This window comes from Trachemys scripta, chromosome 13, assembly GCF_013100865.1.
Source record: "Trachemys scripta elegans isolate TJP31775 chromosome 13, CAS_Tse_1.0, whole genome shotgun sequence".
NCBI classification, from domain to species: Eukaryota; Metazoa; Chordata; order Testudines; family Emydidae; genus Trachemys; species Trachemys scripta.
In genome coordinates, this window is record NC_048310.1 from 7,915,658 (window position 1) to 7,928,911 (window position 13,254).

The 13,254-nt window shown below is 56.8% G+C and overlaps 1 protein-coding gene across 3 annotated transcripts in view; it reads left to right on the top strand.

Annotated features, from left to right (window-relative positions):
* GSE1 (Gse1 coiled-coil protein) overlaps positions 1–13,254 on the top strand; it is a 342,546-nt gene that overhangs the window by 298,016 nt on the left and 31,276 nt on the right. For all 3 annotated transcript variants that reach the window (XM_034788816.1, XM_034788818.1, XM_034788817.1), the window contains one exon: positions 11,686–11,885. In XM_034788816.1, the coding sequence (XP_034644707.1) occupies positions 11,686–11,885 (200 nt within the window). The remainder of the gene's footprint in view (positions 1–11,685; positions 11,886–13,254) is intronic.

Genomic DNA, 13,254 nt, shown 5'->3' on the forward strand with positions numbered 1-13,254 from the left:
GCCGGCCTTGCCCCCACCTCGGCTGCCATGCTTCAGTGAAGTTTTATTTTGCCTAAGGCTCCTCCGTGCGTTCGCTCACCAGCCAAACTGCCCTGCTAATAACGAAGCCGGCGACTGCTGGGTGCCGGCCTGGAGAAATGGATTTCTCTTTCATGGGCTATTTAACAGGAGCCCGGCCAAAGGCAACGCGCGGGCGCCGGCGGGAGGAAGCGCAGGTAGGAATTAGAGGAAGAGTGGAGGGCTGGGGGGTAGCAGGGAGTGGCAGGACTTCCCGGCCCCATGCTCCGGATTCTCATTCATGTAACAGTGCCAGGTTTGGGACCACAGTCTGGGGGAAGCAAAGACCTTTAGCTCCCTGCAGCACGGGTGCCCTCGCTCCCTGCCTTGCCAGCAGGGTTCTGCAGCACTCCCCTGCATGCTGGCCTCTCTGCTCCGGCTGCAATGGGGCACACGGTGCAGCTTCCTTTCCTTTCACACCCGCCCGCCAGCGTGCCCAGGCCAGGACGTGCAATTCCGGGAGAGGGGCCTCCTGGAGGTGCCCAGCTGAATCCCGTTCCTGATCCCCCGAGGCAGAGCCGTCCCGGGCAGTCACTCCGTCATTCCAGCGCGGTCATTCCTTTCGCAGGCCCTTGCGGCTGGCTGTGCGTTATCCCGCCGTTTGTGGCTAGGCAGGCTTGGAATTCACTCTTTGGGCAGGAGCCCTAGAGGCGAGGGTGCAGGAAGCACCGTTGGTGGGCACACGTTCCTTACGTCACATGTTCAGGGAGGGGAAGGGGCGCTAGAGGATGCCACAGCTGTTCTTGGATACTCCCAATGCGCGTAAGCCTGGCCTGCATCTTGCTAGGTCATTTGGCCAGGCGGGATTGGGCTGGCACAGTGAGGACAAGGTATCACCCCAGCAATGGCACCCGCAGAGGCTGTGGCCACCCTGTGGTACCGCTCGGGGAAGTGTGGATTGCATGACAAGCGCCTGGAAACCTGACCCGCGTTTCCATTGAAAGCCTCTAATCTGGGCGGGAAGCTGCTGTGGCCGGGGGAGCTCAGAGGATTTAAAGGACTTTGTCATTCAAACCCGTGTGACTTAAAAGGGAGACCTGGCAACAAGCAAAATGTGACGCTCTAGCTGAAGGGTAGCCAGCGTGGGGTGCGTTAAACGGCGCTCACACCCTCGCGCACACAGAGCAGGGCTTGGCCCATCCAGCAGGGAGCAGCAGGACAGACGGACACATGCACACAATGCCCGGCTGGCCCCAGGGGGTACGCTGGACGCAGGCTGGGGCCTTTCCTCCATCAGATTCCCTCTCTCCTGCTCTGGGCCATATTTCACCCTCTTTTCTCATTGGGATTTCTCCCTCTCAGCCATTTTCTCATCAACTCTTCCAAGCGAAATGGGAGCCTCGGGATCTTCCAACTTCTCAGGGCCAGGGGGTGGGAAGTGGTTTCAAACAAGCTGCCCCCGGCCAGTCGGAATCTCCCCGCAGCGCTAATGGACCGGGCTAGCAGGGCAGAGCTGTCGCTTCAAGTTTGCTGGTGGCGTCAGCCAGCCCCGCCCTCTCTAAATGGACTCCCACCCTTGGAGCGCAGCCAGCACCCGCAGCACCAGCCGGCAGGGGTCGGCCTTAGGGAGCGTCTCCGCGCTGCAGAGAGCCTTGTCCCGGGGAAGCCAGCTTGGGAATGCTGCAGGGCCCTGGAGCCCAAGGGGGGGACATCAGGAAGAAAGCAAAGCAAGCTCAGGGATAGCTCAGTGGTTTGTGCATTGGCCTGCTAAACCCAGGGTTGTGAGTTCAATCCTTGAGGGGGCCATTTAGGGAACTGGGGTAAAAATCTGTCTGGGGTTGGACTAGAACTCCTGAGGTCCCTTCCAACCCTGAGATTCTATGATTCAAGCTGCTCCTGTGGCCACAGGCTGCCCTGCCCTGGTGGCTTTCACTGCAGTTCAGAAAGGTCCCTGCACAGCCATTGGCTCTTCTCCAAGCCCAACCATTTTCTTCCTTGGGACCCCCCGTCCCCGGCACCCCAGCCAGCTCCCTCTCCTTCAGACAGAGGTTGGCCCCTGCTGGGTTCGCTCCGGCCCCTGTGGGAGTGGCTGTGCTGTGAACCAGGATCACCGCTGGCCACTAGAGCTCTGTGGCTCTCCCCGGCACAGCAGCGTGAAGTCGCTTCAGCTGTCCCATCTGCTAATGCCGAGGAGACGGGCATGGGCAGAACCCAAGGGCTGGCCCGTTGCACTGCACGGCAATCCCGGCTCGTTGGGGAGCATGTTCGGGGCTCCTCTGCCTTGGCTAGGCCCCTTTAAAGAGCAACGCGCCAGCGCTCAGCAGCGCGTGGATGGCGTGTGGATGGCGCCAGGCCCCCTCCTTCGGCGGCACAGCGCCTGTTTGGCAGCCCATCTGTTTTATTGGGGGGGGGACGTTCAGTAATTGCGCATCATTTGCGCTGCCAGCAGAATTTCTCACGGGGAAGGGAGTGAAAAATGCAGACAAGCTTCAATCTGGCTGCTCCGGGCTGTGTCTTGCGATGGGGGAAGGGAGGGAGCTGTGGGCTGCTGGTGACAGGGGAGATCTCTGTGCCCGGCCGTTCGTCTCTGCTTGATGCACCGTAACATTTTCCACTGTCCGGCCAGTGCCAAGAGGCAAATCTCCCGAGGGACGCTCCCCCGAACACAGAGCGAGAGGGGGCCCGGAGTGGGGTGGCAGGATTACATCAAGCGGCTGATTGGCCTCTGAAATGTGGAGGCTCACCACGGCAGAGGATTCATTAATAATTATGATGGGAATTGCCCAGCCTTCTGAAAGAGAACATGAATCACACATGGATTCTACCTGGCATAATGGGCACTGGTCTGTGGGTCAGCAACCCCCGCACCCCCCCACCCGCACACAAGGTGGAGAATCAATTTGTAAAATGCTATAGATTCTGCCGCCCCATTTTCCTCCTCTGTCTCATTCTCCTCAGCCACGTCTCGCTGCTTAGCCATCAAAAGCGACATTAGTGGGTTCTGACATTGATTTCCTGATGCTTAAATTTTTCTCTCGCACGCCAGTCATCCTCACCAATGCAGTCATTTTCCTTTGCAGCGATATACAGAGATCTGCTCCAGCAAATTTGGTTCATAATAAAAAGCCACACATTTTCTCTGTTGATTTAGATTTAACTACTGTATAATTTGATTGCAGAATCCTTCCCCGTCTTCAGATTTCCCCGCCTGCCTGGGTTTGTGAGATGGATCATCTCCTAGATGTATAATATATGAGATTATGTAGCTCGGGAGGCTTTGGCGGGGAGAGGAAGGGGATTGTGTAGAACAGGAATGTGGCATTAGGAAAAGCTGCAGGTAAAAAGAGCACTGAGCGCCAGTGGGCCTTTGACAAGTGGACGCAAATTGGTGTGTTTCTCTCCTGTGATGCTCGAGGCTGCGGTAGGTTGGTGCACTGATCTCTCATCTCTGGAGAGCTAGGTTCAGATGTCGGTTAGATCACTGGAGAAATGAATTCCAGAGGCTCAGTCCCTAACAGGAGTGGCAGAAGATCCCTAAAAGTGTGGGGGGTGGACACCAGGGCCCGAATTGCGGCCCCGCCTCCTGTGCTGCCCCTTCTCCCTGAGGTCCCACCCCCACGCCACCCATTCCTCCGAGGCCCCACCGTCACACCGCCCCTTCTCCCAGAGGCCTCCCACCCTGGCACCAACCCTTCCCCAAGGCCCTGCTCCTCTTCCACCCAAGACCCCCCCCCCCCCCCCTTGTCTCCCCCCCTGCCCCCCCTTTCCCCCCCCCCCCCCCCGTCACTTGACCTTAGGTTGGTAAAAAGTGGGAGGGCCATGGCCGCCTCCTCCCCCCACCCCAGTTCCAGCATCCCTGGCCCCTAACAGATGTTTATTCACCTCCTGATTCTGAGCCCTGGTCATTTTCTTCTCAGGGGAAAGCTTGAGAGCTGCAGGGCAGGGCTGAGGTGCATTGGGAGAAGCGAGTCTCTTGCACTCCAGCCACACGGCTCTACCCAATGCTGTTCGTTCCTCTTTCATGAGCAATAAATTCACCCACCAAGTTTCCCCGAAAGCCGCCCCCCAGTCCCAGTACAAAGAGCTCTGTATGCCAGGTCTAGTAACCCCCGCCCCCCCCCCCCCCCCCGCAACTCCGCTGGAAAAGCTGCCGGAGCCTTTTGAGGAGGATTTTGTGTCTCCTAGTCAATGGCTCGGCTCAAGCTGAAACACGACTTTAAGGGGAAAACAAGAGCTAACCAGGGGCGCTGTGCCCGGTGGGGATTAAAGCGACATGGTTTCTCTTGCAATTTCTTTCTCTCTCATCTCAAAGGAAGAGGCCAGGCAGGCTCAGAAGCTGTGGGAAAGGCTTGTGTGTGTGAGCAGCCACGCCGGGAGCCCGCCGCATCCAGAAACAGGGAGCTGCTTAACATAGTTATTGATATCAAATGGATGTTAATTGAGTTCCGGGAGCTTGGAGATGCAGCGCAGAGTTCAAAGTCATTTTTCCCCCCCTTGTTGGTGTTGCGTGAATCTGTTAAAGGGATATTAACCTCCAGGAAGGAAAGGGCTGCCGTGTGAACTCAAGGGCCATGTCAGAGCAGCCAGGGCCCTTTGTTCTCGGTGTTTGTCCATGACTGACAGCTACACTGATCTAGCGGGTTGGACCTTGGCCTGCGACTCAGGAGCCCTGGGTTCTGGTGACCTGTCAGGTCACCTGGACAAGCCATTTCCCTCTGTTTGCCCTCCCCCTCTGCTTAGAGTGTAAGGTGGATGGGCAGTGGGTGGGCAGCACCTGGCTCAGCAGGGGCCGGATCTCAGCCGGAACCTCTTGGTGTTACTATAACACAGATGATCAAGATAATATCTGAGCCCCAGGGCCTGGGCTGTGCAGAGCCGCCCCCACGGTGCTGCTGTTCTCCAGGATAGAGACTGCCAGGTCCATCCTCGCTGCGTTGCCGGCTCAGCCCCGTTCTACGAGAGTAAAGCTGTCCAGGGATCCGTGCTCAGGGAGGCTGGGTACAGAGCAGGGTTCCTGGAGGCTCACCAAAATGGAACTGGCTGAAGAGAGGGCCTGGTTCCAATCTCATTCTCTCTGCTGTGAACCCAGAGGGGCTGCGCTGGCCGCTGGGGGCTTGTGCTGCTTTTACAGGGCGTCGCTGCGGCCAGTATCTGGCCCAGTGTGCTCATCGGGCCGGGCTGGTTTCCAGCCGCTCCCAGCCCCAGTGAAATGCTGCTGTGGGTTCCTGCTTGCCCGTTGCTGTTTCTGCCACATTTTAGGGCCTGACCCTGGCAGGCGCTGAGCACTCGCGCCTCCCTGGAACCCACGGCTGCTTGCTGAAGAAGCATGGCGTGTGCTGCGAATTGGCAGGAGCAGGCCCCGTCGATCTAGTCCTGGGGAAGGATTTCAAGGGAAGGGCTATTTTTTAACGGGGAGGCTGCGGGGCTTATCCTCAAGAGCTGCTGTGTGTCTGAGCTGGAAGGAACGGCCCGCGGAGTAACTCCGGCTGGTTAGGTGTGGGGTACAGTAGTGTCATCCCAGTGTGCCCCATAAGGCTTTGCCTGCCCAGCCCCCTTGTGCTCCCCGGGCTCGAACTCGCTACGGCTTCCCACGGGGCAGGGCGAGCCGACCCCCACGTCGGCCCAGCGATCCCTCGCCTTTAGACTGCAGGTTCCCAAGGACCCCTGCAGCGTCTCCATCCTTGTGAGGATCGTGGGGCACAAGGATGCAGCCGGCACGGCACACAGCGGGGTCCCCAAAGCGCTATGGTCCTCATGCATGGCCAAGCTGGGCAAACATCAGTACGTGTGGAGAGGCCCGGCTAGAGCAAAGCATCGAGAACTTTGCCTTTCCAGGAGAGCTGGGTCAGCCCTGCTGGGTTCTGAGCCTGTCAGATGTCAGCCCTGCTGCATTAGGAGCTGATACCCCCCGAAGCCATCCCTTCACTGCAGAGTTAGCCCCGGGTGTTACCCCAACCCATCCCCCTCGGCTGGGATTGGGGGTTTGGCTAGCTGGCCTGGCTGGGGGTATAGGCTAGAGCCCAGGTGCTGCTTTCACTCAGGCAGGTAACCCGCCCGCTTTGCAGAGAGGACACTGGCTAACTCACTCTCGAGTGCTGACAGCCCTCCAGTGCCTTCCCCCATGTGCCCAGCCAGCGAGATGAGTTCTCCCCCAGCTCACTGGGAAAGGATCATTGAGCGGCTCAGCGATGCGCCCCCAGAAGCCCTAGCGACACGCGCAGGTGAGCGCGGCACCGGTGAGGACGCCGTAACTCGGGTGGGGCTTTGCAGGGGGGCTGCTCACACTCAGGCTAGGCTAACCAAGTGCTCAGACCGGGGTGCTGACCAGACCTCAGTGGTATATTCTACTCATAGTTCAACCGAAGCATGGGAAAGCTAAAGACTTGCCCAAGGTGGTGCCGGGGACTGGCGACCGAGCTGGGCATGAACCCAGGCGTCCTGATTCCCAGTCCCTTGCTCTATCCACCGGACAGGAGTAAGAAGCTGGAAAAAGAGTGTGTCTTCAGTGCGCCACATTATTTGCCAGCAGATGGTGACTAGTTTGGCCTTTAATGTGAATGCCTCCCAGCTGTGGATGGCTTTGCTAGAGGGGTGGGGAGGAGAGGGGAGAGACACTGTGGATGGCCTGTGAGGTTGCTTTGCCGGATGAGTCATTCATAACTCAGACCTTTGCAGTGTCTGGGATGCAGGGTCCCCGACGCCTTTCTTGGCTGGACAGAAATCTGCACCTTTTCTTGCCTAATCAAGGAGTAAATTTATTCTGAAAGGGAGGCGCAGCGAAGAGGGAGGAAGGAGGCACAAAGAAATCCCCAAAGCTCCTCAGCCGATTGTGGGCTTCGCTGGTTCAGATCTCTGTTTTTTTTTCTTCTTCTGCAGGGTCTCAGCTGTTAATTACATTTGCCTGTCAGCCTCGCCTGCTAATCTGCTATCACTGAGCGGAAAGCAGGAGGTCAGACAACAAAGGTGACACCATCACACTGTGCCTCTTGTCATCTCCAATCCAGATTAGTTTCATTGACTAACTCCTGGCTGAATAGCACCAGTTAATTATAACGATCACAAACCCTCCCGTTTAAAGCCACACAGCGAGAATTAAGGTTCTGAAGTAAGACTTTAGCTTCATTAATTGCCCGGCTCATTGTGGTGGTATTGATTGTTAACGCTAGCGCGTGGTGAGTAATGGCTTCCCAGCTCAGAGGGGATTAGGTGCTAATTGTTGTTGGCCTTGCGCTGACAAGATAGACCTCAGAGGGTGTCAAATCCGTATCGGCCGCCTCCTTTGTCATGGGCAGCCTTTCTCTCCCTGATGCTCCCCGAAGAGACTCAGGAATAATTAATAGGGCTCGGCAGCTAATAACGCCTCTCCGCACACCGCCATTGGTAGGATTCCTCCGCCACTCGCCCCTTCGTTTCCCCCATCCCCCAGCCTGCCCGGATAGCCATGCCGAGCCCACGTGAAACAGCTGGTGCTTCTCCACTTCCCATGCTCCTCCCCTGCTGCTCGGCACCAAGCTCCGTGCTCTCACGGTGGCTCGGAGAGCGTTGCTGGGCTCTGCGTTGCCACCGGAGCATGGGGAGCAATAGCGTTAGAGAGGCCACAGGTGAATTAGGGGAACATCTTATCTTAGAGCTTTATTTTGCCGCCCGTCACCGTGACATCTGGGCACCTTCCACAGAAAACAGTAGTGCTAGTGACGTCACGGAGTCTGCCAGGCCCAGATCCGTGCCAAACTCCCACTGAACTCACGACACGGCGTTTCCTTTGTCCTGCCAAGCGGGCACAAGGTCTGCAGGCTCCAGTTCTGAGTTACAAGCCCTGGGATTCAATCCAGCTCTGTGCCAGCCTCATAGCTGAGAGGCACCTCGTTCAGCCGGGACGCCATTAGCGACGTGCTGGGGGAGCCGGACCGAGTTGCAGAGCCCAGGCCGGTCGGGACACCTGATGGATGAGAGCAGCCTCAGTTCCCTTCCCGCTAAGTCCCCTCTCAGAATTGGTGCTAATTAGCAAACTGCCGTAAACGGATGCAGCGCCATTGACTTGGTTGGCCTTTTGCCCATTTCCACCAGCAGAGAATTAGGCTGCTTGTTGACGGGTTGAGCAGAGGAGCCCAGGATTGAACGGGCACTGGAAGTGGTCGATGCTGAAGCGCGTTGGCAGAGCGACGTGGGGTCACTGCAGCCCACGCTGCTCCTGCTGCTGTCTCCACGGCCATACAGCGGTATCTTTCAGGAGCACAAAATTCACACATCCGAAAGCGTGGCCTGTCCTTGCTCATTTTTACATGCTAGCAATTTGCAGTGAAGCACATGATGAGCTCTGCGTGCCCTAGTTAGCATCCCATTTGTATTTCTGGCCCAGCCTTTCCCTTCTATATGCATTGCTCTCGGTACTTTAATTCCATTTCGGAGGTTTTATTTTTCCCTTGCAAATATCACCGGCATCCCCGGGGTGGGTATAATTTAAAATACAGATGTATTATGCAAATAATGCCAGAGCCTTGCCCCAGGGTTACAAAGAGTGACTCGATTTATCCCAATGCCTGCGTCTGCGAGCGCCAGCGCTCGCTCAAGAGTAACTTTTGCAGCCTCGACTGCAAGTGTTGGCTAATTTTTCTTGAAAGAAAGCGGTCACGCTCTCGGGTCACTGTGCCCCCACCTGTGTGCCGTGATGGGCGTCCTTGGCAGCGGGTGCTGGCGCCACGCAAGTGGCACCCTTTTGCGCATGCTTGGCATCCCTGATGCCCCTTTCCCGTCTCCAGTGCCAGAGATGAATGTCCATGCCGCTCAGTCAGCTAAACTGAGGGCTGGAAAAATTCTCATGTTGGCTCAAAGTTGGAATATCAGGACTTTGCATTAGGCATCTGTAGCTGCCCCAGCTTTGCCTGTGTGGAGGGTGGCGTACTGTAGACTGGGTGCCCCTGGGAAGGACACATGTACTCATACAGCGTGTTATCAGCCACAGGGAGTTAATGAGTCAAATAGCATGGCAGGGTTTTAAAAGGGATTGGAACATTTTCTGAGCAGCGATAAAGCTTGTAGTTCTGTTTGTTAGTCTAATCTCCATGCTTCAGGGCGTGGGGTGATCACTGTGGAGGTCAGGAAGGAATGTTTCCTCGTTTACCTAGTATGGCACTGCTAGCTGGGTTTGTTGTGAGGGGGTTTGTCCTCCTCTAATGCCACAATCATAGTCCCCTGCTAGAGGGTCAACAGGGGAACTGAGGGGCTGACCTGGAGAGCCAAATCTTAAATGACTACCCCACCATATTTGTAAGTTACTGCAGCCTGCTGCTAAACTCTTCTTGTTCCACTGGGGAGGGCATGGAAGACGGCTCAATTATCCTTGCTGAGATTTGAACCGAGGATCTTCCTATCCGAAAGCAGCATCTTTGACTTCTGAACTACAAGAGTAACTTGGTGAGCTGCTCGTGACAGTAGCCCTCGTGTCCTCTGCCCCCAGGACCTCCAGCTGCCAGAGGGGATCTCATTGCCCTGTGTCGGATTAGACATGGCACCAGAGGGGTCGCGGGGAGAACTGTGAGGCACATTTTAGCCTCCCTGTTGGCCATGCAAGAGAACTGCCGTGAGTGCGGTGCTTGGGGACGGGCTTTGGAGAATAAGACCATGGTCAGGAGCAACGGCTGTTAGGGGAGATATTCCCCTCTGCTGTCACCACCCCAGCCGGCTGTTCCTTACCGGGGGCTGGCGCCGCTGGCTGCCTGATGGGGAGATCTGTGATGTGAGGCTGCACAGACATGGCCGCATCATGGAGCAGCTGCGGTGACCCCTGTCTTAAGGCTCAGCAGAGCTGTCTGTTTGAGAGATGGTTTTTCCAAGTGCTCTCAAGCCCCCACGGTTGGGCAGAGGGCCTTGAAAATCCCTCCACGGCATCGGGGCTTGGGGGTGAAAAACCAAGGTCCTTTGGAGGCAGTATGTCCGGAACTCCAGCCCTCCCATCCCCCCAGCAACGGACCTGCTGACCAAATATGCCAGGCCCTGGGGGAGAGGACAAGGGGCGGGATCCTCATGCACCGACCCCTGCCCTCTGCCAGCATCTGGCACCACTGAAAGCCGGGCAGCTGTCCCGTTTGCACAAAGACGCCCTCGGTGAGTGACTTCAGCCCAGCTTGTCCTCGAGTGTGGAAGCCCTCTCCTGGCTGTGGTGCTGCCCAGGCCAGGCGGGACTGACGAGAGGGTCCATTCTGGGCCATTCGAACAGCGTGTGGCAAAGCCTTTTAACGCTAAGAGGATGCTCCCTAATGAGAACCGCAGCACACACGCTCACAGACAGTGCCGCGTGCTGAATAAAGGGGTATTGAATTATAAATAAACAACTAATCGCTTTTGATGCCTCTGACCCCTTTCAGCAGCAGCACATCTCCTGCATGGTCGTCTTGGAGCCTCTCTCTCCATGGGCAAGGAGCCAGCTTTGGGGGGCTGGGCAGGCGTAACGGTCTCTTATTAATAGCACTGTACAGCGAGACTCATTGCCAGGATGTACTTTACGCCCTGGCTGTGGCGGAGTGCCTCCGCCACTGAAATGCAGCCACTTCTGGGATGAAGCACAACAGCCATTCAGGCAGCCCAGAGCAAAGGGTCATTCGCCTGAGCAAGGCAAAGTAGAGTCTGTTTGAAAACAAACATGGCTGCTGCGTTCTCTGGCTGCTGGATCTTCTGGTGTGGGGTCGGGGAAGAAGGGTGTTAATAGGTCTTCAGATGTACACAGTAAATCCACTGCACGGATCCCTTCTTTAACCCCCTGGGAAATGTACCCACCTTGCTGGTATAACTGCCCCCCGCAGGCACTCTTATTCCACTAGTGTTTGTATCGCTTCCAGAGTGACATGGGATGTCTGTGTGCGCGTAATTATCATTATGCCGGGAAATTGTCCTGGGTAGACATGTCCTGAGGTTGCCTTCATCCATCTCCTCCTTTCCCTCACCTCCGGGATCTTCATCCATCTCCCCCTGTCCCCCACCTTGGGGATGGCAAAGATCCGCTCAGCCCGGCATGGGCATTCACTGCCTTGTCGGGGCGGAGCTGCCACCTGCTGGGAGTCTAACCCACACAGCGGCATTGCGATGTGGGGGTGTCTTGCGCTGGTCGCTGTGGTGCCTGGGTTCTACCAGCCCTGGTACTCACCCAGCGTTTCATTCAGAGGCCTGCTTGATAAGAGAGAGGTCCCCTCCTGGCCCTTCTCCCTTCCCAGCCATAGATCTGGCTTTGCAGATTATATCCTATGGGCCACCAGGCAGGGCTCCAGTGGTGGCCGTGACACTGGACTAGTTGGGGCATTGAGGATAGATGGTGGCCCTCCATGGGACTCTGAGGACCTTTCCTAGTGGCCCCGACACTCTGGGCCCAATCCCTCCATACCCATGGCAGTCAGTGGCCATTGTGGGTGCGAAGTAGCTCACAGGAATCCCTCAGCACTGTGTAGGATGGGGCCCTCGGTGATGTGCTCTTGTATGCTCCTGTTCAGAGAGGTCAGCGCCTCTGAAGGGGGGTTGCACAGGACGTAATCTGCTAGCCCAGTCTGTGGTCTCTGACCCAGCTAATGGTGCCACCAAATCCACAGCCTGGCGATCCGGGGACAGGGCTGTTGTCAATGAGGTTTAATGGGTGATGTGCTACTATTAAGGGTTTGTTAAAGGTTTCCCTTCTGATCCCCTTTCTCGGTTTCTTTAAAGGGTCTTCGATAAGCAGCGAGTCTTCCCCCGTCTCCTCGCCAGCCACCAACCACAGCTCCCCTGCCAGCACACCCAAGCGAGGACCCATGGGCCCCATCATCGTCCCCCCTGGGGGGCACAGCGTGCCTAGCACGCCCCCTGTGGTGACCATCGCCCCAACGAAAACGGTGAACGGGGTCTGGAGAAGTGAAGGCAGACAGGTAATATTTCTGTGTGTGTGTGTGTGTGTGCACGCTTGAATCTTATGAGGGACAGACACTCTCGTGCTTCAGGGCATAAACTGGCTTCTAACTTTTGGGGTCAGGAGGGAATTCTCCCTGCAGGCTGGTTTATCCCATCAGTGCACGGATCTTACACCTTCCTCCGAAGCAACTGGCCCCGTGGGACGCCAGAGTCGATGGGCCAGAGATCTGACCTGGTGCAGCAGTTCCTTATCCAGCGCCACAAGAATGTGTTGACTCTCCGCAGGGGTGTGTGCTGTGTATGCAAGCTCAGAGGACAAAGCCACATGTGTGCACAGCGCTGTTTGCTTTGTGCGTGTATCTGATACCGGGCACAGAAGGAGACTGGTGGGAACTTTGCTCTCAAGCCAAATGTTTTTGGTTCCAGTGCCAAGAGTGATAAAAGGTGGTGGGAGCGGGGCAGCCTTTGTCTCTAATCTCCATGCAGCCTGCAGTAAATATACACCCACCAAGCAGGCCCTCGCCCTGTGGCTCCCGGCACCCCAATCTGACTTGGTTTGTCCTAGGCTTCCCTTCCTGTCTCTCCCCACGCCCCATGCCCATGCTGCAATCTGGGTAGGAAGCGCTTGCTAATTAAGAATCATTGTTAGCGGTTCTCCTCGCTTGTATTTTACGGCGGGTTCCCGGAGGGATTACACCACTTGGAAATACTAATTAAAACACAAAGACGAGAGGGGAAGGAAAGCAAAACTCTTGGTGCTTCAAGGGACGCAGGCTCTAATCCCACGAAGCAGAGCCCTCTGCGAGTGCTTTGGGAGGGGCAGGGCGCTCACAGCACCTCTCTCTCAGCCTTCCCCCTCCTGGCTGCTGACTTGATTGTCCCCCTCCTCCCCCTGTTGGCTGCCTCGTAAGAAGTGACCTTTTAAAAATATAGGTTAACCAGGTCTGGTTTATTGTCTCGCGTAGCTGCGTCCCAGCCTGGCGCCTGGAGACGAGGAGGTAATTGCCGCGTACACAATAGGCTTTAATGCGCTAGGATGGTAAAGGAGAGAAGAGGCCATTCCTGCTCCTTCTGATCCACCCCTGCCCTTTGCACAACTCGCTGGAGGGGACAGCTGTGTGCAAATCCCTTAGGGCCGCGGCCCTGCAAGCCAGTCTGGGCAGGGCAGCCCCTGGGTGGAGCAGTGCTGGGCCCGGAGGTCCACACGGATCAGTGTGAAGCTTGGGCCCTTACTGGCTGCATGCCTCAGTTTCCATAGCTGTAACACGGTGTTAATTGGGACCCCCAGGGGACTGGCAGAGGGGCGGTAGTTAAGGTTGCAAAGCGTGAGCTGGAAGCTGCTGTCATCCTCCCAGCCCCCCGGAGAGGCAGGGCAGGGCAAGTCCC